This window comes from Saccopteryx bilineata, chromosome 2 (genome assembly GCF_036850765.1).
Source record: "Saccopteryx bilineata isolate mSacBil1 chromosome 2, mSacBil1_pri_phased_curated, whole genome shotgun sequence".
NCBI classification, from domain to species: domain Eukaryota; kingdom Metazoa; phylum Chordata; class Mammalia; order Chiroptera; family Emballonuridae; genus Saccopteryx; species Saccopteryx bilineata.
The window spans coordinates 373,591,493-373,617,932 of NC_089491.1; the positions used below are offsets into that span (position 1 = coordinate 373,591,493).

At 41.8% G+C, this 26,440-nt stretch overlaps 1 protein-coding gene across 1 annotated transcript; it reads right to left on the minus strand.

The window, feature by feature from the left end:
• Positions 1 to 20,898: 20,898 nt before the first annotated feature.
• Positions 20,899 to 21,420, minus strand: LOC136322669 (keratin-associated protein 9-1-like). Its single transcript, XM_066254571.1, has one exon. The coding sequence runs from the start codon at positions 21,418 to 21,420 to the stop codon at positions 20,899 to 20,901; it is 522 nt and encodes a 173-aa protein (XP_066110668.1).
• Positions 21,421 to 26,440: the final 5,020 nt, after the last annotated feature.

The window sequence follows — 26,440 nt, forward strand, 5'->3', positions numbered from 1 at the left end:
TCATTTCACTTCAGCAAAGCCTCCTTTTCAGTTTTTCTTTTGATGCTGCCCAGTCTTTAAAAAGACTCCTTCGCTGCCAACTGGTAATAAAAATGTGACTGGTTAAGCATTATGAATAAGACTCTCGGAGTCTTTCCGTGGGTCCTCTGAGTCAGTGGGTCTGCATCTGGTCTGCAAGGGCAGCGGGTGTCTAGAATTGTGGCGCTCAGGCTGGAAGAGAGTAAGGATGACTCCCTGGTTTTCAACCTTTATACCACCAAGAGCTTTTTTGAGTCGATCGGACTCAGCCTCCCGACAGTGAATAGATTTGGGAAGCCAAAGACAGATATAGTCCAGGGAAGCCATAGATTAAAATAAACCCAAGATTTCAGCCACTGAAAACAGCTAAGGGTTGATTCACCTCTTGGCCAATTTAAATAAAATAAAAAACTCTTTAGAAACCATTGGCAGTTGTTTGCTCCATTTTTGATAGTTTAAGAGACTGTTTTAAAAACAATTAGTTTAAGGGAACTTCTGACCAAGTTTTATATTTCTAGTGTGTAACTACTGAATATAAACCTTTCTAAAATGGTAGCCTTGGTTTCCATTGGGGAGAGCCTGGATGAAGATTTGCAGTGTGTACTTGTTTTTTTTTTTTTTTTTTTTTTTTTATAACAGTGTGTACTTGTAACAATGGCGCAGAGCCCTTCCTCGAGGGGCTCTGGCCCCCCATTAATCAAGGGGTACTTGGTCTGCACAGGCAGGCAGGCAGGTCTGAAACCCCCCAAAAAATTCTCACACAGGTTCATAGGGCGATGTACACTATGGTGTTTTTGTGATGACACAGATTTTTTTTTTTTTATTTTTTTTTTATTTTTTTTCTTTTCATTTTTCTGAAGCTGGAAACAGGGAGAGACAGTCAGACAGACTCCCGCATGCGCCCGACCGGGATCCACCCGGCACGCCCACCAGGGGCGGTGCTCTGCCCCCCAGGGGGCGATGCTCTGCCCATCCTGGGCGTCGCCATATTGCGACCAGAGCCACTCTAGCGCCTGAGGCAGAGGCCACAGAGCCATGCTCAGCGCCCGGGCCATCTTTGCTCCAATGGAGCCTTGGCTGCGGGAGGGGAAGAGAGAGACAGAGAGGAAAGCACGGCGGAGGGGTGGAGAAGCAAACGGGCGCTTCTCCTATGTGCCCTGGCCGGGAATCGAACCCGGGTCCTCCGCACGCTAGGCCGACGCTCTACCGCTGAGCCAACCGGCCAGGGCCGTGATGACACAGATTTTAAAGAAAGTTTGTGGCCCACCACTAGGAGAGCAGGCAGCCAATATAGGGTGAGTCCTACCCTGGGGTACTGTATTAGTCTGGTTCTCCGGAGGGAAATAATTAATTAGTTTAAAGGAAAAGCTCACAATTATTTGCAACTGAAGTCTGAGGTCCAAAAAAAAAAAAAAAAAAAAAAAAGTAAAAAAAGAAAGAAAAGATGAGAGGAAACTTGGTATCTCAAAAGACATTACTATGGAAGGAATGTCTTCCAGAAATGACACTTTGATGGGTACCCTGTTTAAATTCTCGCCCCATATCTTCCATGGAGATTTCAGAAATGCTGGAGGAAGGATGAGGCTCTGGGAGGTGGGATGGATCCTACCTCAGTCCTGCACGGAATTTTCAACAACGCTCCTTACAAGCTGAAGGAGTTACCTTTCCTTAAAGAATTTACTTCTTAATACTAGAATTCTGGAGATACTTTGCACTAGTTTTTTTGATCCATCTAAGTCTATTTTATTCTTTTTATTGTTCCAATTACAGATTTATTTCTCTGCTGTACGGGCAAATGTTGTCTCCTGGCCATCTACCGACATGCAGGCTGCACGTTTTAAACATGTCAGGTGTAAGAGGTGTTGGGAAGCCTTGTATCTTTCCTATGCTTGGTTGGCAACAGTTGAAATAACAGAGCCTTTATGAGCTCCTTTTAGGTTTGCTAGAACTTGTCCATAAAACATCTGAACCTCCCATTATAAATAATGTTCTGCCGAGCCTGGACATGCTCCGAACTAAATCTTTACACTTCAGTCTTGGGTCAGGAGCAAGTTGAAAAACACAGGGAAGTTTTGAGACAAGTATGACAAATCCCACCATCCAGATTGACATTTTTTTTGTACCTGCTTTGGATCTTTAAAAATTGTAATTGAAGCAAAACATTTTTGATAAAGTTGAAGTCCCTTTGACCCTCTCCAGTGCTGTTTGTCTTTTTCCCTTCTCAGATACAGCCCTGTATGCCCTTCTAGTCACTGTCCCATTATATGAAGACACAAGCAACACATATGCACTATTTATAAAGTATTCAGACAATATATAAATACACAGTATTAGGGTTTGGAAATTTAAGAATTCAAATATATATATATAATATATATAAAAAATATATATATATAAAATATATATAAAATGTAAAGTTATGAAATCTACTTTTTTCTTCATTATTGTTTTTAAGAATAAATATTTATTAACAATTAAGATATATAATAAAAACAAATAATTAAACTTTGAAATGAATAATTAACTACTTAATATGAATTAAGAATACAATTTTAACTTGCATTTTGATACATGGATCTGTTTCCTTATATTAGTTACCTATGACTGCATAACCACTGATCCCAAAACTTACTGTCTAGAAACAACAAACATTTCTTATCACGGTTTCTGTGGGTTGGAGACCCTGGGTGGCTTCGCTCGGCGCCTCCAGCTCAGGTTCTGTAACGAGGAGGTTGTTGAGGTGCTAGCTGGAGCCGTAGTCACTCGATGGCTTGGGCAGGAAAGGATTTACTTCTGAGCTCACTCTTGTGGCTGTCGGCAGGCCACAGGTTCTGCCAGGTGTTGGCCAGAGATTTACTTCCTTGCCACCTGGGCTTCTCCATACTCTGGCCCATTGCCCACATGGCAGAGCAGCTGGATTCTCTCAGGGAAAGTGGTCTGAGAGGGAGAGACTGAGCACCTAATACGGAAGTCACAGGCCCTCTACAGCCTAATCTCGGAAGTGACATCTCACCATGTTCACTGTGTTCATTAGAAGCAAGTCAGTGAATCCAGCCTGCAATCAAGGGGAAGGGACTACACAAAGGCATGAAAACCAGGGGGTGGGGATAGTAGAAAGTCATCTTAGAGGTTGCCTAACACAGCCTGCATCTTGGTCACCCCGTGATTCACATGCTAAATACACTCCTCCCCTCTCTCATCTTATCACAGCATGAACTCAAAGGCCAGACTCTCACCATTGAAATCAGGTCCAAGTGTAGATGAATTTCCTTGGCCATAGCTCCTAAGAAGCTTCCAGAGTACAATTCCTCCAGATCTGTAGGCTTGTGAAACTAAAGACACGTTTCTCTGGCTCTCACACAGCATACAATAGTGGGACAAGCATAAGATAATTAATGTAGACATTTCTTTCCTAACGGTGGGGAGAATGGGGGGTATAAAGCAGTTACTAGTCTAAATCTGAAATCTAGCTGGGCAAATGTTGGAAGTTCTTGATTAGGTTTCCATGTCTGTCAAGAACGCTCCATGGCTCTTGGTTTTGCCCTTTGGGCTCTTGGTTCTGATCTCTGAATCATCCTTCTTTCCTCATGAAAAATAGCACAACTTTATCGTTAAGCAGCAACCTCAGCCTCTTTCCTGCCAGCAGAATTCTGGGGGTCCAAAGACTTCTCATTCTATACTGTCCCTGTATTCCTCTGTTCAAGTTGGAAATACTTTTGCATACATAATTCTGTGATGTCTGGGACTTCAGTTAGAAATATCCAGATGACTAGGGGCTAGAATCACCTAGCTTCTTCGCTCACGTGCACAGTGCCTGGGCTTGGATGACTTGAAGCCTGGGCTTAGCTGGGACCATCAACCGGAATGCCTAGAGGTGGCATTTCTGCATAGCTTGCACTCCTCTCTGCATGCTGTCTGGTTTGGGGGAGGGACCATTCCAGGAGGGAGCACACCAGCTGGGTCTTCAGTAAGGCTGGCGGGAAGTGGGCCCATTCCCAATGCAGGTTTGATCACAGCAGCTGTACCTCCATCAGGTGGGCCAACAGCAGCTGGTCCTGGAACAGGTGGGTTGGTAGCAGTGATTGTAGCACGAGTGGGTCATGGCGTTAGGTGGGGAGAGTTGGTGTCCACACAGAGTCAGGTTTCCAAAATATATATATATATATATAAATATCTTAGAATATATTCTTTCCTGGGTTTTTATATTGATTTTGTAAAACTTAGCATCACTGAGAAGGAAAGACCCTTTCCTGATTACGCTCCATGTAATTCTCTATGACTCTGAAGGATGGCTTGGGAGGAAGCTGCTGACTAAATGTGATACATCTTACTAAAAGAAATAGACTGGTTGATTCTTCAATTGTTTTTCAAATAGGTTTCATCTTTGAGATGATGAGGTTCAAGAAATGATCTTGGTAGTGACTGGAATGGGATATGAGGGAAAAGCTCATGGCCAGTGAAGAGGTCAAGATGTTAGATAAATTAACTGTATAGAAGTTAAGTTCACTGATCATAAAGACAGGTCTAGAGGAGGAGAGAAAGACAGTGATCCACAAATGAATGATGGAAGCTCCTGAAAACAGATAGAAAATAACCAAAAGGAAGGGTAATGGCAGTACAATCTGATGGTGTGAACTTCAAAGCAACTAAAGTTTCTGAAGGCAGAAAGGGGTGATGGCTTTGTTAGTGGCAAAGCCACTTTGAGAAGTAGGTTTTCTACTCTGACAAGCACCTTGGTCAAAATTCAGGGCAACAAAGCCTGAATGATCATTGACTTCATAAACTGGCTTAAGAATCCTGCAACTCACCCGTTTATTTACACAATCATTCTGTGATGTTCCTACTACTTTTATTTGAGTCAATACTTGACCATCTCTAGAGAATGGGATAATCTACCTCCGCAGGAAACAATGCTTCTCTGGACAGTTCCAAGAGTGAGTTTTCACTTATTTTTGCCAAATTAGTATTGATAGCTCCCATAATTGGTCTTGTTTCTTTACCCCATAAGGCCACACAAGATACATCTAACCTGTCTTCTCCAGACAGATATTCCCATATTTGAAGACCCTGGGGCATTCCTTTCCCCCAAAGATTTTCTTTTCTCTTGGATAATCATCACCAGATATTTCCAATCTTCATTATGCAATTTGGTTTCCAGTTCCACTCCCAGGAGAGCACTTTCCAATTATTTAATATTTTTTAAAAAAAGGGACACTAGAAGAGTTTAAGTCAAGATCTGGCTATTGTCTAACCAGCCCAGGATGTAGAAGTAATCATCCTTTTCTTTTGAGTATAACTTATATTTCCCCAAGGTTATGTCTGCCTAATGATATAACTAAGTACTGTTCTTTGTTATATACCTCAGCCCTGTTAGGAAATTTGCTGGGACTTGAATGACTAAATCTCTGTTTAGTAAGGTGGCATTTGTCTTCCTATAGGGGACATTTGTGTCACTCCTCAAACTGTTTTCTGGTTCCTGTGTTTATATTCTCTGCTCCTGACTTTGCATGCCGTTGCTAAGTTCATATTCCTTCTCCAGTCATAATAATGTCATTATTGTCATTGTATGGAACAGAGAATTCTTTAAGTTCAGATTTAACATCAACTTCAAGTATAGGGCTCCTTATGTTAAGTTCAAGTTAGCCATAGTGTTTCCTCCCTCCAGACGCTTCGAGTATCTGCAGAAAACTCTTCAGTAGCTCTGCCCCAAGCTGTCTGCCTAACTGTCCCTTAGTACATCTTTATCTAGGGTCTCAACTTGAATTTGGGGTCAAGTGCTTATTATTATTGGGAAAAGTGAGCTGTGTTGCTGGAAATGAGGCATGTCTTGGCAACCGTTGCGCTGAATTCAGTCGATATTTCTGCACTGTCTTCATAAGGTATTGTGAGAGTCCTTTTCAAATGGCCCTGTTGAAATTCAGATTCATATTCTATTAAATTTCACTGATCAACTAATATAGCAAAAATACAAAGTTAAATCATTTGCTATGACTTGGTCTAAGTGGGCCCGTGTTCTTTTTTCTAGGGGTTCACAAAAGGTCTTTTGAACTGTCCATTCTAGAATCCTTTTCAGAGGCGAGATCAAACTTAAAGGTGCATGATTTGCAGAAATGTGAAAATGGAGTAGGATTTGCTTGTCTGAACACATTTGGCATCTCTCGTTCCCTCAGATTCTTCAGGGTCAATGTACGGTTTGCTTCTGTTCTCTAAGTGCTCTGGGACATGATGTGCATAGCGTAAAGTGACATAAGTTTACTCAGAGAATCTAGATGTGTGTGAAATCTATTTGTCCTTATACGTGTCTAGTCATGTTTCCAATTTGATTATTCCCCACTGTTTAAAAAGACACCAAGTAAAAGTCTTCAACCTTCACATTCTTTGTGTAACATTCCACAGGGAGCTGTCAGATCTTATCTCAGCTCAGGGTTTCAGTACGAACTAAGGAGAACAGATCCCTTTTGCAAGCCTGAATTTTCCTTGCCCAGAAACGGACATGTTGACAGTTCATGAATCATGAGTTGGGTGAGAAGTTGACTCAAATGTATCACCCCCTAAATTAAAATAAAATGAAATAAACTAGCACCACAGTGAAGAGTTTACTTTATATTAAACTTCGATATTATTTTGAAATGAGGTTTGATCTCCTTATTCAGATCAAAAAGAATGAAACCCTCCCCTTCCTTTTATGCCCCTCCCCCCTATACACACTGTTGAAAGTTTTTATTTTGGTTTGGTAGAAAACATCACAATCTTCATTTTTTTTAGAAAAAAATTAACTCACACTTGAGAGGGAAAACAATATATGAATAAAACATGAAAAGCCCTGGTACTCTAACACCCCACCTAAATCCTGGTCCCCTGGGGCAAACTTCTGGTTTCTGTTTATTATGCCATAAATCTTCCCCTTTCCAGATGGTTGGTTGCCTTCCCTGTTTGAAAGATGGAAGGACAGGAAAAACAGCACTGATTTCTAAATCGCAGGCACAAACACAAGATTATCAACACAAAGTAACAGAAATTTGTCCTGTTTGATGTCTTTGCTTAGGATTGGTGTATAAAAAAATACTTTTAAATTATTTTATGGTGTTTTTCTTTCCATTTCTGTGTGGTGTTTTTCTTAATTAATTAAAAACAGTTTTTTTCATTTTATTTTATTTTTGTCCACCTCAGAGAACCGGGATCTTCCTTCATTTTTCTCAGTGGTGTACCATCCCTATTTAATGCTCGGTTCCTGAGCCTTTCTTTCTAATTAATAAGTACTATCTAATATAATTAACTGCAATTCTTTAAGTTAGGTATCTTAGCTCCCAAAGGTGATTTGCTGAGATTTGAATGTGGTAGAATCTGTCCTTTTTCTGTCACTTCTGTCAGTCTCTCAAACACTGAATGGCAAATAACCAATTGTTTTTGACCTACAACAATGAAAATTTCATACGGTTCAAACTAACATATTTCATACTTGGCCTCTTTCAATCAAATCCTAATACAAAGCTCCTTATAACTTTATTTAGTATGTCCTTATACAATGGAAAGTATTTTTAAAAGGTATTAGGACAATAATCACACACAGGAAAATAGTTTTAAGACAACTTAAGCCATTCTTTCTACCAATGTCCTTTAGAATGGAATTTTGCTTGTCATTTTGCCGGTTGTTTTGATATCTATTTTAACAACTAGGGTACATATCAGACTTGTCCTGAGAAATTCCACCCCCGAAAAGCAAAAGTTATATATAATTTCTCTTATTTTGGTAATCCCAAATGTGGGATTGGCATAATGGACTTCGATAAAGAAGGTTAGGGCTAAAAAAAATATGTGTGATGACTGAGGCAGCCTCATAAAGGTCAATATTGAAACTAAAGATGAGTAGGGAGTTGTCCCAGTGCCTGTGAATCAGAAAAACAGAACGGAAGAGGACGCTGGAGACATAAATGGTCCAAAAGACATGTATAAAGAGCCTATAGGTCCCAAACACAACATGTGGGATTTTCCTATGTGTGTGGTATGACATTTGGTGTTAATTTTGTTCATCTCATTGGTGTGCCCATATAAATGGGTTCATTTGATAACAACAGTGCTATGGCATCAGGAAGTAAGTTTCCTCTTATAACCCAGTTTCTCAGAAACTTCTTGGCAATGCCCTGAACCTAATTGGAGCTGGAGAAATATTTGATGGTAGTGACTTGATGATGACTAGTTTGATCACTAGTTCAGAGATGCTGCAAACCAAATGAGTGTGTGTTCTTGGGATGGGCTCCTGATGCTCTACGGCAGCCCTGGCTGAAGTTCATCATCCTAGTCCAGTGTCTTAAAATTTGGCCTTCTGCCTTTGTGCTGTGGGGATAGATGTGGAAGAATTTTGTAAAATATAAAATATCCTCTAAATCTAAGGGCATATGAAGGGTATACTGTACACATAATTTAGGTCACAAAAGGAAATAGGAGATGAGCAGCATTTATTAGGTGATAAATTGTGAAATGCCTTAGTTGCAAAGGAGACAATTCAATGACTATAGTGGGTAGAGGACAAATTAAAACACAACAAGGAAGTGTGAAAGAAAGCATTTTAGAGGTGGAAAAATTAACCATTTAGTAAGCCAGTTAGCAGGGGTGGAGGATGGGGATGGAGTATCATACACATATCTAATTTCTAATGACATTCATTAGTTAAATCCAAATTACCACCAATGGCTATTAAGACCAACTTTTTAACAAGGGCAATGAAGACTAGGATATGCTTTTTAAATTTTTTTTAACCAAATTCTGTTATTTCTCTGATAACATATTATTTTACCAGCTTGTTTTATATATATATTATATACAGAGTGTCCGTAAAGTCATGGTGCACTTTTGACCAGTCACAGGAAAGCAACAAAAGACAATAGAAATGTGAAATCTGCACCAAATACAAGAAAAACTCTCCCAGTCTCATACCTATTCAGTGCAGTTCGATGTGGGCTCATGCACAGATTTTTTAGGGCTCCTTAGGTAGCTATCCCGTAGAGCCTCTACAGACTCGTCACTGACTGATGACCTACCAGAACAGGTTTCTCCACCAAACTGCCAGTTTCCTTCAACTGCTTATCCTACCAAGTAATTTTATTCCTGTGTGGTGGTGCTTCCTTATAAACATGCCGATATTCACGTTGCACTTTGGTCACAGATTCAAATTTAGCGAGCCACAGAACACACTGAACTTTCCTCTGTACTGTCCACATCTTGACTGGCATGGCCGTGGGCTGCTCCGCTGTATACACGGTGTTACGTCATCATCTGTGCATGCACACATGCTGCTACATCATCTTACAGAAACTGGGAGGGATTTCCTTTTATTTGGTGCAGATTTCACATTTCTATTGTCTTTTGTTGCTTTCCTGTGACCAGTCAAAAATGCACCATGACTTTACGGACACACTGTATATCTAACCATTAGAAAAGGAGTCAACTCCATTGAACTGAACTACTGGAAACGAGGAGGAAGGAAAGGTAAGTCATTCCATGCAAGGGTATCCTACTGTGTCATGCACCTTTCTTAGGACAGACCGGTATGGAGAAAGTTAATATTTGCCCATTAGAGCAAAGAAGAAGAGGAGGAAGCAGTGATTCAGGCACTGAACACAATGAAGATTCGGTAATTTAAAATATAGAAAACTCTATAAATGCTATTACAAACAACAACAGCATATTGTATAATAGCTAATTGTGTAATAGCTGAGAGATTGTTTAATGCCTTCACAGACATTGTAGGTTATTTCAAGGGCCAGCAGCCAAAACAGCTCTTGTAATTCAAATTCTGGTACCTATATTGCAAATGCTGGGGCGCTCATTACTTCCTGAGAGAGTCCTTATTTCAGTCAGCTCAGATGGTACAAAATTTATCTCTGATGCTGATACTCATTTAGTTTCTTTATGTCTTTGATTCCTCATGATTTTTCAAGTGGGGGTTCACTGTGCTCACTTGAAACATGTCTTATTATTTGAGAAGTAATTTGCCTAAGGACAAGAAACTAAAACTTGTTAAAGAGACTAAATTTTCTCTTACACTATATCTATTTTGGGCCATTGCTTCCTCTTTCAATTTATTCTACATAGTTCAAATATTATCCTTTGTATGCATAAGTGATACTGAGGGATCCTCCTTTCTTATGTCTATGTCATGATTACAATTTTACCAATGGATCTTAAATCATATTTCTTCTTATAACCACCTATTTGTGTGGGAAAAGTACTTTCATAGGGGATTTTTTTTTGGTCTTAGTGGTTTTTTTTTAATATATTAAGTATATTTCTGGTTTGCCATATTTATTACCATTGGACACTTAAAGGAGACTGCATAGGAAGAAATGGGTTAACTCTGCTAAGAATCAACCTTAAGAGGTCAAAGATTAACGAAATGTGTCCCTTTTCATCTTAATCTTTGTTCTAAACAAGAATGCAAATAAGGCTCAAGAATTTGGTTTTTACCATGCCCTTATCTTGGATAAGGAATGTTTTTTTCAGAAAGAAGATTTAAAAGCTTTCTGGCCAGGGACAGTTTATAAACTCTGAACACAGGGACAATGAAGGAGAGGTAAAGCATGCATGCCTTCCTTATCAGCTTTCCACTATCTATGTAATTTAGGCTCATTTGATTTACGTTTTGGGCACGGAGGAAGAGTCTGACGGTGGTCCATTCCGGTGCTGTAAATCAAGGTTCTTCAAAGGAGAAGGCCTGGGGATAGCTAACACAGGATTCAAGCCCTCTTAGCAAAGGCCTCTAATTGAGAGATTTTCATGGAGTCAGAAAGGGAAGGAATTGGGAAGAGACTGTTGGGCTAGTCTTGAGACTGAGCAGGACTTGCCCTCTAGGACCCAGTTTCCACTAATATTTGCAAATGGAAACACTGTTGCTACAGTCTTCCAGATCTTCCTAATAATTCTTGGCCATAGGGTGGCTGGAGGAAACTGATGACTGACCTAAATTGTGGGCTTGACTCCATGGATCTAGCTGAGGCCCAGGAGCAGAGGAGGCTTCTTGGGCAGCTCAGATTAGGGATTGGAGATTCTGAGAGGCTAAAGAAAAGCGAGAGGAGGGGATGAAACAAAGACCAAGCCCGACTACCTGAAATGAGCCCTGTCCTTTCCCTGGTAGTATTACATTGCACCAGCTGAGTAACCGAGAGGTGGACTTTCATGTTTGATCCAAATCATAACAAGTGTGCAACTCATGGAAGGGAGGAAGGGAATATGATGGGTGTGAACAAAGACACACAAAAAATATAAGAAAAAGTCATTGCAATATTCTGATGATAACTCCACATTACTGAGGATCTTTTTTTACCTTCTTTCTTGGGAAGAATAGAGAAAGATAAATCATTCCTGTCATCCCAAAATATAATTAAATGTATTATAAATAACCAAAAGATATGGTAGAAATGAACCAAAAACACATTTCATGATGGAAGCTCGCAATGCAGTAGTATGAGTAAAGATGTGTGATAATGGGGACTACAGCGAGGTACCACCCAACACGTGGAATCTACATTAAAAAGGACGGAAACTGAATTATGCAAAGTCACCTCTAAAAGAAGGATGTCTTCAGAGTCTGAGGGATTCATTCAAACCTGATTGAAGGTATAAGCATGGTGAGACTTGACTGAGGGTGTTGGTCTCATGGAAACTCAGAGTTAAGACAGCACGGAAGCAAATGCTTGCAGTGTCCCCACCAAGCACCGCTCAGGGGAGATGGAGAGTTAGTCGCAGGACTGTGAATTTTCAAGTCCCATGAGGGCGAACTATTGTGAAATAAATGTGTCAAATGCCACTTGACATTTAGTTCCTTTAACTTCTGGTACTGATTCCTTGTTCATATGGTAGCTGAGAAGTTCCTGTTACAGTTAATTCCCCTGTAAGTTCACAAACAGGCATCCTCGCTTTATGGGCTTGGCTAATGTGAGTCTGCTACAAGAGGTGGCTTCACCCTTGGCGCGTAAACAAAACCAGGGCCAGAGTCTTGATCAAGGCTGTGAATTTTAATGCCTTTTGGAAGATAGCCTTCTCCCTGCCCCCCTGCAAGGGAATGCCTATTTCCCCAACAGTGTGCATATTTTCTTTAAAGTATAAGCTGTTTGAATGTTTATGAACTTCAGAGAATGATAACATGTCAGTAACCAATCAATTAAATAATGATGGGGTAGGCAGAGTGTTCAGGGACCTCAAAGAATCTCAGGCATGGCAGGAATCCTGATAAACTTCCTGCCAAGTGGTCATCAGTTCCAACACTGGAATGCCTAGTAATTAAAATTTTATATACCCAAGGTGGTCCATTCCATCCTGGGAAAGCTCTTTTAAAGAGCTTCTCCACTTTTCAGGGTATATTTATTCTCAGCCACCTGAACTTTTTCTCCATCAGAAGCATCTATGCTGTACAATCAGAATGGCCGAGCATGTCCTGACCCTTATTTCAGTGCCATTTGCCAGGAAATCACATACTTTTCCCTCTAAACATGACAATTATCTTCTGCTCTGTAAAACACAGCTCAGTCATGAAAGCATTTCTCTAGACTGTTTATCATAAATTTTAAGATGGTTGTAGAGACTTAAGAGAATAGTCCTAAGAATTTGCTTGTCAAGATTCTTAGAGAGAAAGGGGGATGCCCACTTTCCAAGGCTGACATCGCAATTTTATGTCAGGATTGATGAAGTAGATCAGACACTGGCACACTGACCTTTCCCTACAGGAAATAAGGAAGAAACAAATCAAAGTGAAGCAGGCTCCTGACCAGGCGGTGGTGCAGTGGATAGAGTGTCAGACTGGGATGCGGGGGACTCAGGTTCAAAACCCCAAGGTCGCTGGCTTAAGCGCGGGCTCATCTGGTTTGAGCAAGGCTTGAGCCTAAGGTTGCTGGCTTGAGCAAGGGGTCACTGGCTCAGCTGTAGCCCCCTGGTCAAGGCACATATGAGAAAGCAATCAACAAACAATTAAGGTGCCTCAACAAAAAATTGATGCTTCTCATCTCCCTCCCTTCTTGTCTGTCTGTCCCTATCTGTACCTCTATCTGTCTCTCTGTAAAGGCCAGCAGGCAGGGCCAGGGCCAGAATCACAGCAGCCGCCCGGCCCATGCAGGTTTGCATTGGATTCGGACAGTCGGTAAAGAAACAATGGAGCCAAAAACTGGTGGGCCATAGTCTTTAATTCTAGCTTGCACCCGGCGGGCAAGTAAAAAACACACACTGGGCTCCAAAACCCACTCACATTCAGTGCTCACAAAGCCACTGACTTATCCGAGTTTCCTAGAATCAAAGGTTTCTAGCTCACCAGCCTTATTCTCCTCAGTTCCCCATCTCCTTCCTTATCCCAGATACAAACTCTGCACAAACTGGCATCTCACTCAGCACTCTGCCATCTTGGCTGCTTCTCCTGGCCACATGGCCTCTTTCTGCTCTCTGCTCTGCTCCCTCTGCTCTCTCATGCTAATCATCACAGGAACCAAGAGAGCAAGCTCCCGTTCTGCCCCCATTTTATAGTGTAGATTCAAAACCTTTAATCCAATATACAAAATAGGGAAGTCTCTACTACAAAGTCACTTCTCTGAGGCATGATTGGATTGTACCGCCCCACATCGAAAAGGGTAGGAAAGGCTTAATCCCAAAACCAAGCCCCAGGCTACAAGGATTCTGCCTGCCTTTAGCCCACCCCAACACACATTAATATCACCTGGGCGACAGCCTCCTCATGGGCAGCGTAATCTTTAACAAAGGGAGCATAATACATTTTATCTGCCCAACACTCTCTGTCACAAAAACAAACAAACAAAGTGAAGCAGGCTCCACTTCACTAAGAAGCCTCCCAATTTAACAAGATAATTAACAGAACATTTGGTTGTCAACCAAGTGCGGGGGAGGGAGGAGTCAGATTATTGACACATTTGATTGACAGGTCTATCATTTAGGAGAAAGTACCAATTTGTTTCCTAAAGTGGTCACACCACCCTTCACCCCCCTCCAACATGTAAGAGATTCAATGGATTCACATCCTCCCTAAGTCCTGATATTGTCAGACTTAAAAAAAATTATTTTAAATTTATTATTGATTTTTAGAGAAAGAGGAAGGGGGGGAGGAGAGAGAGAGAGAGAGAGAGAGAGAGAGAGAGAGAGAAACACTGATTTGTTGTTCCACCCATCTGTGCATTCATTGGCTGATTCCTGTATATGCCTTAACAAAACCTATAACTTACAACCTTGGTGTATCAGGACAATACTCTAAATAACTATGCTACCCAGACAGGGTTGATATTGTCAGACTTTAAAATTATTTTTCAATATAGTGGTTGTAAACTGGAATCTTGTTGAGGTTTTGATTTGCATTTTCTCAGTTACTTAAGATTTTGAGTATTTTTTAATGTTATTGGCTATATGTGTTTCCTCTAACATAAAATTCCTCTCTACATCTTTTTCTCAATTTTCTATTGAGTTGTTCATGGTTTATGGTTTGTGGGAGTTATTTATCTTGAGACCAATCCTTTGCCTCTGTGTGTATCGTGAATATTTTTTTCCCCAGTCAATACCATCTGGGACAAAAGAATTGAGCTCAGTGAGCCCATGAATTCATGAGAATAATAAATAGTGATGTTGTTTAGTAATAAATAGTTTGTAATAAAGCAACAGATAATTAAAATAACTTTAAAATCTGTTTTATCCATATCCTATGCCTAAATGTCCTTTCATAATAATATTGAATTTTGTCTTATATCACTATAGCTGATCAATCTTCCAAGAGATTCAATATATCAAATCTATTTTGTTCACTTTAAAAGCTTAAACCTTTGGTTTTGTTAAATTCATTATTTTCTTTCACTTTCTGTTTTATTAATATCCACTCTTCTATTTTTAAGTATTTGTTTTCTTCTGTGCAGTTGGAGGCAATGCTATTGGCTTTTTCTTAATTAAAAAAAAACTTTTTTAAAAAAATGTATTGATTTTAGTGAGAGAAGAAGGGAGGGAGAGAGAGAGAGAGACAAGAGCATCGATCTGTTCTTGTATGTTCCCTGACTGGGGATCCAACTAACAACCTCTGTGCTTCAGGGTGATGCTCTAACCAGCCAAGCTCTCTTAATTTCTTAAGATGGGGCATTTAACTCATTAATTTTGAAGTTTTCTTCTCTTCTTATATAAACATTTAAACATATAAATTATCCTGAAAACACCGCTTTTGTTGCAGCCCATGAGTCTTGATGTCATATTTTATCCCATTCCATATATTTAGATAACTCCTCTATGGTATGGATTTTCCTTTTGTGTTTTGTACATTAATCCACTTTCCCTGCCCCTCTTAGCTCTGTATGACACACCCAGAAAGGGGTGCTATTGGCATCTAGTGGGTAGAAGCCAGCATGCTGCTGGACATTCCTCAGTGGTCACTTTTACCCGCCAACAAAAAATGATCTGGTCCAACAGGTCAACAGTTCCAAGGTTGAGGAACACTGGTTTAGACCAATATCTAAAGATAATTAACAAATCATTGCCTCAACTCCTCTTCTTCCCCTGTGGTGGACTAACTAGGCAGTCTCTTCAGAGACTTCCAGGTCCATTGGGGTTGATTTGTGCTCCAGCTTCAGCTTATAAAGTGCAGGACGGTGTCTTGTGGAGGCAGTGGAATGGTTCAAAGGGAAAATGTTCATGACATGGTGAGCTCAGTTCCCAGGGCTGCAATCATACTTAATCCCCTCAGTAATGTGGTTAAGAGAAAAAAGGAATGGAAAGTTTAGGATTCCATGAAATATGGCGAAAGGTATGTGTTTTACTTGATCTGTGGCCCGATGAAAGAGACCACCCAGAATGTCATCTCCTGACTCAAGAACAGTTGTATCTTTAGATAAGTTTCTGGTTTAAATGTGCCAGGAATACAACAGATGCTTAAATATAGATGTCTCCTAAAACCAGCCTACAGGGCTTATGTGTGCAAATGGTCATTGAGGTTTTGGAGATAGGTGGGAGAACACATTTGAAAAAGAGAAATGATTTGCAGATATAAAGGTTTATTTTCAAAGATATGCAGACAATTCAAAGCACACACCTTCCCAGTACTCAGGCCACTGTTCTCCTTGTGCTTGTAATAAGGTGCAAATGTAAGACGCTGGAGCTAGACTCAGAGGCCCTCGCCCTTGACTAAATTCTGTCCATAACTAGCCAAGTGACCTCTATTCATCTATAAGAGGGAGGTGATCATCTTGGTTCTGCTAGTTTAGGGGTCACTGCCAGGCTCAGAAGAGGTAAGACTTGTGAAATGAAATAACAATGTAAGGCCTTAAGAGTAAATGTGGTACAAAAAGTAAAATCACAACATAGGCTGGGAGATAGCAAAGACTTTACTGAGAAGGAGCAGGAGAAGCTTCCCATGGCTGGGAAGATGACACAGTCAATCACGGAAAGACCGAAGAATAATGGGTGCACCAGAAAAAGGACTGCACAACTAGAGTACACAGGAAGAAAGCTCTTATAATGACGTGTGCTTTAGGTGATTTAGAGGGAAAGTGGTGATCTTTTCTGCAGGCTGACATGCTGACTGTAGGACCTACGTAGGTCAAAGAGACCTGAGACCTGTCGCCATCAGAGAGATAACAGCAGATAGAGATGAAGAAAGTCAGACTGAAGTCGTCTGCATCTCACCACGCCTACTCGCAGAACGTTTGAATCAAGATCGACTAACAGAAACATGGTGGCAGCATGCTGGGTGTCAGTAAAGCCTAGTTTTGTGGCAGTAACTGATGAGGTGACAGGATGATTGTGAGAAGGTTACTTTGTGTCACAAGATTCCATGGTGAGAGGATCAGCAGCAGGAAGGCTGGCAGCAGCTGGACACACAGCAAGGTCAGCAGCAGGTGGTCCTGCAGCAGGTGGTCTGACAGCAAGTTGGGTGGCAACAAGGCTGGCAGCAGCTGGACCCACCACAGATTTGTCCACAGAAGCTGGACCCACCGCAGGTGGTCCTACAGCAGGTAGGTTGGCAGCAAGGGGGGCAGCACGAATAGGTGATGGTGTCAGAGATGGAATATGGACGTCCGGTCAGTGGTGAATTTTCCAGGATCTAATGACTCCTTTCATGCTGGGATTTTTATACATGGTACTTCCCAAAGTTTGGACTGATATGCAGGACTTTCCTCATGGTGTTTATATTTGTTTTCCAAATTCACTGGGGCAGTTGTAAAAAAGAAGTTGTTCTTTAATGAGATGAATCTTCAGAAAATAAGTGTTTAATGTGTTCATTAATTGAGAATAATTCATAGGAACTTTATCAGAGAAAAGGAAGGTGGTCACATCATCAGCATCGTTCCTGCTTTGATCATATTCTGGTCATAGGATATAGTTCCTGATGGCTTCATGAGGGTCAGTACACATGTCCTCCCCAGTTGTGTTTCTTCGGCTGTACTTAGGTTGGGAAATGCCACATGCTGTGGTGTGTGGCATGATGCTGATGTGTTCACAGGGACAAACTGTATCCATGCCTGAGTCCATGACTGTTGCCCCACAAAAGCCCAATTCTAGATGAAAACAGATGTCTCTCTGGAGCTACCTACCCCACCTGTGTACCCAGTTCTATCACAGACACTTGGGTAGCAAATGTTTGGCATAATCTCTTCCATATGCACAGTGGAACCAAAGCAGGTGGGTAGAAGTAGAAGCTGGGACTGAGAAAGCATCAGTATTTTTCTTCCTGGGTGACCAGTAGTCTTGATTACCCGGGACTGTTTCCCTGGACATGGTTCTCTCCAGTAGTATAACCGGGGCAGTCTGGGTAAACCAGGATGAGCTGGTGACTCCAGTCCTAACCTTGTTCACCAGCAGAGTCAATGACCTCATGTAACTGATTACGCATTTACTCTGTTCTCTTTTTCTGTTTTTTTTTTTCCCTTTCTTCTTCTTCTCTCCTTCCCTTTCCTTCCTCCTTCTCTTCTTCTCCTTTTCCTTCTTCTTACTCTTCCCCTTCTTTTTTTCTCTTCTCCTCCTTCCCCTCCTCCTTTCCCCCCATCTTTTCTTCTTCCTCATTCTTCTTCTTCTAGAAACTGCGGGTTTTCACCATACCAAAGAATCTAACATTGGATTTGAATAGAGAAAATCATATATTACAGATGAGGTTTTGAACACACCATCCATATATCTTGGACCTTAGTGGGTTCAGGCCAATTTCCATCAGCCAGATCTGCATCTCCAAGCCTAAGAGCTTTTTACTGCAACCACAGAAAGCAATGCTACCCGTGTGTGTCACACTGAGAAAAACACTCAACCAATGCTCCTGGAGAGTTGGTTTATAGAGTCAGCTCCCTCATTTCTCATTTAGGAGAATCCTCAAGTGTGTGTGTTTTACATCATTTCTGATATGTGCTCTTAGGTACAAGCTTCAGGTGCCCACTGTGATACCGGCTTAACAGTCTCGCGTCCACACTCCCCAACCAGTGAGACCCGCGCTTTCCAAACAAACCACTTGAACTATTTCTTCAGAGTAACTTCTGGGAGAAACTATGACATTACTGTCACTCCTCAGTTTCAATTTCCTCATCTCTAAAACAGGACATTTAAACCTGACTTGAACATTTCATCCACAATGAAAGATATGTAGATACAGCCCTTTGTGCAAACCCAGCAAATAGTAGGTCACCCAGTATAGGTCAGCTTCTCCTCTCAATCACCCAAGCACCCACTAAAGAACAGCAGCCAGAAGTTCCAGTCTTGGTTGTCCCTTCAAAGCAGCCAAGACACACAGCCTCAGAAGGTAGCATGTGTCCTGGGTGCCAGCCTGGTTAGCTCATCAGAGGTGCCACTACTGCTCCCGAGGAGGTGATCCAGGTTCCAAACTCTTCTATTTCCCTCAAGACCAGTAGCAAGCCGTACCTCAATGAGAGCTTAGGCAGCACTGTTTGTTCAGGACCAAAGCACCAGCCTTCTGTCCAGCGTGGCTGCTGGGAATGCACAGGGTCTCTTACTTTCCTTCTATCTCACATTCCTCCGAGTCCCCTGGAACACAAATCTTCATTCTCTCAAATATTTCATAGTCGACGCGCAAAACACAGGAGATTGTTTTGTTTCCTTAGAAGGTTTGGGAATTATGGATTTCTCAAAGTCATACACGCCTATCACTTAGTTTCTCAGTTCTCAACTTTGTTCTTACTAAATTCTTACTAATATTTTGATTAAAATTGACAAAGTTGGGGAACATATAATGTTCTGCAGGAAGTTACTTAATTCCCTTTTACTCTAGTCCATAGGTATTCAGTAGAAGAAGGCCATATAAGAACTTGATTTACATGATAACAAAGAACAAGTCTGTTTAGACCAGCCTCTTCCTCCTTGTGAGGACACACTGGATGCCCCCGGATGCCTGATATTCAGCATGGCTGGCTGGACAGCACCCGAGACAGGAAAGGGTCTCCACACAGGAGAGCTCTAAAATGTAGCACATGGGAGGGAGGGAGGGAGAGTTAGGGGGAGGGGGAGGGGCACAGAGAACTAGATAGAGGGTGACGGAGGACAATCTGACTTTGGGCGAGGGGTTTGCAACATAATTTGATGACAAAATAACCTAGACATGTTTTCTTTGAATATATGTACCCTGATTTATTAATGTCATCCCATTAACATTAATAAAAATTTATTAAAAAAAAAAAAATTAAATGTAGCTCTTAGTGCCTAACATGTAGCTGAGGTGCGGGACATTGATTTGGGAAGAAACTAGTCAATGGGTGTTATCTGCATATGCACGTAAGAGAATGTCACTTCCATTGTTAAAGACACTCAGATGGACATCTTGCTGGTGACCAGGACTTTTTCTTATTCATCTTGAAATAGAAACTTAAGTGCCATTGAGCAGAAGCAGAAGACAGAGTCTTGGGTCTGAGTCTGTCCATATCAGCTATATAACATCACCCTTTGAAGTGTTCTCCTATGGAAAATGGAGATATTTGTGGGAGACTGTATGAGGCTCAGAATGAATAATGCGTATGATAGGCAATATGTGTAGAAATCCTTACACCAGGACTGCTGCACGTAAAACAAAACACAATGTGGAATGCAAAGTGGTACAGAATTTATTAATACAGGTAAGACTCCCTGCATCTAGGAGCCAAATCAAGTGATAAGGAAAAGAAGAAAGCAGGATTACAGAGCCATGAGTACACTAAACAAGAAAACATGATTGTGAAGATTTTCAACAGTTGCAGAAAACCTTTGTAATAGTTATGAGAATTTGTTTTTCTAAGTTACATAGAGGAAGAGGGTGACGATCTTGACGACAGAGTCAAAGCAGAGACCATCCTCCACACTGAGGACATCTGAGGCTGGCACATGATCTACATCAGGGGTAGTCAACCTTTTTATACCTACCGCCCACTTTTGTATCTCTGTTAATAGTAAAATTTTCTAACCGCCCACAGGTTCCACAGTAATGGTGATTTATAAAGTAGGGAAGTAACTTTACTTTATAAAATTTATAAAGCAGAGTTATAGCAAGTTAAAGCATATAATAATAATTACTTACCAGGTACTTTATGTCAGATTTTCGCTGTTTGGCAGAATAAATCTTTATAAAACAACTTATTATAGTTAAATCTATCTTTTTATGTATACTTTGGTTGCTCCGCTACCGCCCACCATGAAAGCTGGAACGCCCACTAGTGGGCGGTAGGGACCAGGTTGACCACCACTGGTCTACATGCTCGGGAGGAAGAGGACTGGGAGAAGTCCTCTGCACTCCATCAAGCTGATTCAGAAGCTTTCATCAGGCATGTGAGTCACAGACATTATGGTACAGCACGCTGGTCGTCAGCAAAGTCTAGAAAGTGAATGTTTTCAAAATGTCGAGTCAGGTAACAGGTGTGGTATGAAGATGGCAGTTCTTTGGTGAGGTGATCAGCAGCAGCATGGCTGGCAGCAGCTGGACACGCAGCAGGGGCGGCAGCAAGGCTGGCAGCAGCTGGACACGCAGCAGGGGCGGCAGCAAGGCTGGCAGCAGCTGGACACGCAGCAGGGGCGGCAGCATGGCTGGCAGCAGCTGGACACGCAGCAGGGGCGGCAGCATGGCCGGCAGCAGGTGGTTCTACAGCAGGTGGTCTGACAGCAGATTGGACGGCAGCATGGCTGGCAGCAGCAGGACCCACAGCAGGGGCGGCAGCATGGCTGGCAGCAGCAAGACCCACAGCAGGGGCGGCAGCAAGGCTGGCAGCAGCTGGACACGCAGCAGGGGCGGCAGCAAGGCTGGCAGCAGCAGGACCCACAGCAGGGGCGGCAGCAAGGCTGGCAGCAGCTGGACACGCAGCAGGGGCGGCAGCAAGGCTGGCAGCAGCAGGACCCACAGCAGGTGGGCTGGCAGCAGGTGGTTCTGCAGCAGGTGGTTCTGCAGCAGGTTGGCTGGCAGCAAGGGGAGCAGCACATGGTGTCAGGTGTGGAGGGTGGACTCCTGTTCGGAGGTGAGTTTCTCAGATTCTGATGATTCCTTCTGTTCTGGAGCTCTTATATACTGGACTCCCCTTCCCCCAATTTATATCAATGAGCAGGACTTTCCTTGTTGTTGTTGTTGATATGGTTTTCTATAGCCACCGGGTAATTATAAAAGAGGAAGTTATTCTCTAAATGTTATTAATGTGTAGAAAATAAGTGTTTGATGTGTCTCTTAATTGAGAATAATTCATAGCAACTTTTTCAGATAGGAGGAAGATGGTCACATTGTCAGCATCGTTCCTGCTTTGCTAATCTGGTCATGTGATGCAGTTCCTGATGGCCTCCTGAGGTTCAGTACACTTTCACTCCTCAGCTTGTTTCTTCGGCTGCACTCTGACTGGCACTCATTCCTGGGGTGAATGGGCATGGTGTTGACAAGTTTACAGTGACAAACTGAATGCATGCCTGAGTCTGAATCTGTGTTGAGGAGGAAAAATTTCTCTTTTACCCTTCTAGGTTCTTCTTGCTGGTCTAAGAATTAAATTGACAAAAAGTGTTTAGCAGAGAAAAAACAAACTTGAGTTTAATAAGATGGTACCTCTTGTATGCATGGGAGATAGTCAGGAACTAAGTCACTCCCTCAAGATGGCATAGGCCTTCACTTTAAATGCCATCTTCAGCTACAGACAAAAGAAGACATTGCGGGGGGTGGGGGGAGCAGTTATGGGAGGCTGCCAGGAGAAGCAGGCGCACAGGGTAAAGTGGTTATACAAACTTACGTCCTTGCCTTCTCCATTGGTAAGAGTTTCTAGAGACTGGGGCATCCCTTCTTCCTAATACAATGTGGGAAACACCTTTACTAGATGGAGATTTTCTTTTTTTTCTTTCTTTTTTTCTTTTTTCTTTTTTTACTAAGTGAGAAGTGGGGAGGCAGAGACAAATTTTCACATGCACCCCAACCAGGATCCACCTGGCAGCCCCCCTACTAGGCGATGCTCTGCCTGTCTGGGGCTGTTGCTCCATTGCTCGGCAACTTAACTATTTTAGTACTTGAGGCAAGGCCACAGAGCCATCCTCAGTGCCTAGGGCCAACTTGCTCCAACTGAGCCATGGCTGTGGGAAAGAAAGAGAGAGAGAAAGAGGGAGAGAGAGAAAAAAAAGGGAGGGGGAGGAATGGAGAAGCAGATGGTCATTTCTCTTGTGTGCCCTGACCAGGAACCGAATCTGGGACTTCCACACACCAAGCCAATTCTCTACTGCTGAGCCAACTGGCCAGCAGAAATATTTTTACACATGTAAATATCTCTTATAAAAGGGTAACTTATAATTGGTTTCCAGAGCTGCTGTATCCTAAAAATAGCCAGCTAAAATGCTCCTTATGCCTAAGACACATATTTTGGGCTGGCAAATTCTGTTCCTTACAATTCTGCCTTTGAAACTTTCCCAAGAAGCTTCATAATTCAGAAACTAATTAGATAAGTCTTTTTATAGCTCATTGAATCAGTTTCTCAGTCCTGAGAATAAATCAGTTCAGTTGAATGAGTTGTGTTTCATTTCAGGAGGCAGGTGATGCAGGTGGGCTTCCACAGTATGGGCTATAAAGCCCTGGTTGGGTAGTTCCGTTGGTTAGAGCATTGTCCTGGTTAGAGCACTGTCCTGGTTAGAGCACTGTCCTGGTTAGAGCATTGTCCTGGTTAGAGCACTGTCCTGGTTAGAGCACTGTCCTGGTTAGAGCATTGTCCTGGTTAGAGCACTGTCCTGGTTAGAGCATTGTCCTGGTTAGAGCACTGTCCTGGTTAGAGCACTGTCCTGGTTAGAGCATTGTCCTGGTTAGAGCACTGTCCTGGTTAGAGCATTGTCCTGGTTAGAGCATTGTCCTGGTTAGAGCATTGTCCTGGTTAGAGCACTGTCCTGGTTAGAGCATTGTCCTGGTTAGAGCATTGTCCTGGTTAGAGCACTGTCCTGGTTAGAGCACTGTCCTGGTTAGAGCATTGTCCTGGTTAGAGCACTGTCCTGGTTAGAGCACTGTCCTGGTTAGAGCATTGTCCTGGTTAGAGCACTGTCCTGGTTAGAGCACTGTCCTGGTTAGAGCATGTGTCAGGACAAACTGGGTTGCAGGTTTGATCCCCAGTCAGGGCACACACAGAAATCAACCAAGGAATGCATAAATAAGTGGAATAACAAATTGATGTTTTTCTATCTCTCTTTCTCCCTTCTTTTCTCTCTCTAAAATTAATAAAAAAAAAACCAAAACACTCCAGAACAAAAGAACAAAGTTAGGACTATACTGTGTGAAAAATCAGGTATTTAATAAAGCATATCTGTGGGAAAAAAGAAAAACAAAGTTTAATGTTTGGAGCAGACTATAAACTCAGCCTGAGTATGGAGGGCAGCCATTTGAGAGAAAAGATTTCTAGATGGAGGGGTTGAAGCATCTTTTGCAGTTTGAATGTCTCTGATGATGTCATCAGGTGTTAGGTAGGCTTCCTGAGTAACCCACATGGCAACAAACACGAAGAAAATTTTGTAAACATGGGCCATCATGGTAATTTCTCTGAAGTTTACATCAAGTCCTCTCCCTTCAGTTTGCAGGCCTTCAGGACACAGGGCAGTGTTAGTTTTCGATGATTACAAACCACAAAGGATCGGAGAAGACTGCGAACGTTAGTTTGGAGAGCCAAAGTCAAATATGACGAAACTAGAAGAATTCATAAAAATAAAACCTTAACCCTTTGAGGAGTGAGTTTTTTTCATACTCGCTGACCACCGGGAGTGAGTTTTGTTTTCAAAAAATGAAATTAGTTCCAGTTACAGTTTTATTAACTTAAAATCATGTTTGTCTGATAACCAATTTATGGAAACAAGAAGAACATACATTTGCCTTTCTTAAATGTTGCCTTACACATTTTTTTTTTTCAGAGACAGAGAGAGAGAGAGAGTCAGAGAGAGTGATAGATAGGGACAGAGAGAGATGAGAAGCATCAATCATCAGTTTTTCATTGCAATACCTTAGTTGTTCATTGATTGCTTTCTCATATGTACCTTGACTGCAGGCCTTCAGCAGACCAAATGACCCCTTGCTCGAGACAGTGACCTTGGGCTCAAGCTGGTGAGCTTTTGCTCAAACCAGATGAGCCCGCACTCAAGTTGGCGACCTCGGGGTCTCGAACCTGGGTCCTCCACATCCCAGTCCGATGCTCTATCCACTGCGCCGCTGCCTGGTCAGGCTCCTTACACATTTTTAAAATAAAAATTTTTGTTACGATCGTACTCTGGATGGTCAGGAGGCATGAGGACGTACATGAACATTTGTTCTACTCAAAGAGTTAAAGACAATGAGCAGAACTAGAATCTAATCTCTACAAGTGTGTAATACAGTTCCTACTGAAACATAATTTTTCCCTCTATACCACCCCCCACTTTTACCAAAAGTAATTTTGGTAACACTAATTTGTTTTCATAACAAGTCTAGTCTTATTAAATTTGGTCTGCTAATTTACATAAAAGTGACAAGAATAGTAATGAATCATAGAGGCTCTTTTATTTATTTACCTTTAAATTTTACTAAAACTTTTTGGGTGACTTTGGTTAATAAAATTATATAGGTTTTGAGTGTACAGTTCCATAGTACATCATCTGTATATTGCATCGTGTGTTCACCACCCAGAGTCAAGTCTCCTTCGTCACCATGCATTTGACTCCCTTTACCCTTCTCTACCTCTCCCCACTTCCCGTTCTGCTACCCATCACGCTGCTGTCTGTGTCTATGAGTTTGTTGGCCTTATTTGTTCATTTGTTGCTTTCAGTTTTATATCCCACATGAGTGAAATCATATGGTTCTTAATTTTTCCTGTCTGACTTATTTTGCTTAGCATGATATTCTCAAAATCTATCCATGTAGTCGCAAATGGCAGTGCTTCATCTTTTCTGATGGCTGAGTAGTATTCCATCATCTATATAAGGGATCGGGAACCTATGGCTCGTGAGCCAGATGTGGCTCTTTTGATGGCTGCATCTGGCTCACAGACAAATCTTTAATAAAAAAAATAACGTTAAAAATATAAAACATTCTCATGTATTACAATCCATTCATTTCCTACCACTTCTGTTTATGGTTGAGGGTGGCTGGAGCCAATCACAGCTGTCCTCCGGGACAACACCAAATTTTTATTGGATAATGCTCAACGTACATGGGTCATTGCGAGGTCAGGAAGTAAACTTGCCTCTTTTTAATCAAGTAGTCAGCTAACTAGTTGCAGAAACCCTTTTGATGAAGAAGACGGCTAAAAGAAAAAAAGTTGAGGAGTATCGTACTTGTCAGCAGGAATGGACAGAGGAATTCACCTTTGTGGGGAGAGCAGGTTCTGCAGTGTGTCTAATATGCAATAATAAAATTGCATCGATGAAACAGTCAAATATAAAGCGGTACTTTGACACACGCCATACTACAATTGCATCAAAATATTTACCAGGAGACAGCAGGAAGAAAGCATGTCAAGAGCTACTGTGCAGAGTGCAAGCTAGTCAGCAGCAACTCCGTGTTTGGACCCAACAAGGTGACTGGAATTCGGCTAGCTTTGCTGGTGCTTTAGCAATTGTGAGAAACGGAAAGCCATTCACAGATGGGGAGTATGCCAAAACATTCATGCTTGATGTTGCCAATGAACTTTTTGATGACTTTTTGGATAAAGACAAGATAATCAAACGAATAAAAGACATGCCTCTGTTGGCAAGAACTGTTCACAATCATACCATCATGATGGCAAATCAAATTGAGGCAACACAAGTGAAGGACATAAATGCAGCACCATTCTTTTCTCTCGCTTTAGATGAGTTAACAGACATAAGCCATTTATCCCAGTTCAGCGTGATAGCAAGGTATGCTGTCAGTGACACACTCCGTGAGGAAAGTCTTGCTGTTTTGCCTATGAAAGAGACAACAAGAGGGGAGGATTTATTCAAGTCTTTCACTGAATTCACTAAAGAAAAAAATCTACCGATGGATAAACTTATT

Excerpts from the sequence above, each read along its gene's own strand:
- LOC136322669 (XM_066254571.1), bottom strand. The coding sequence starts at position 21,420 with ATGTGCTGCTCCCCTTGCTGCCAGCCAACCTGCTGCAGAACCACCTGC.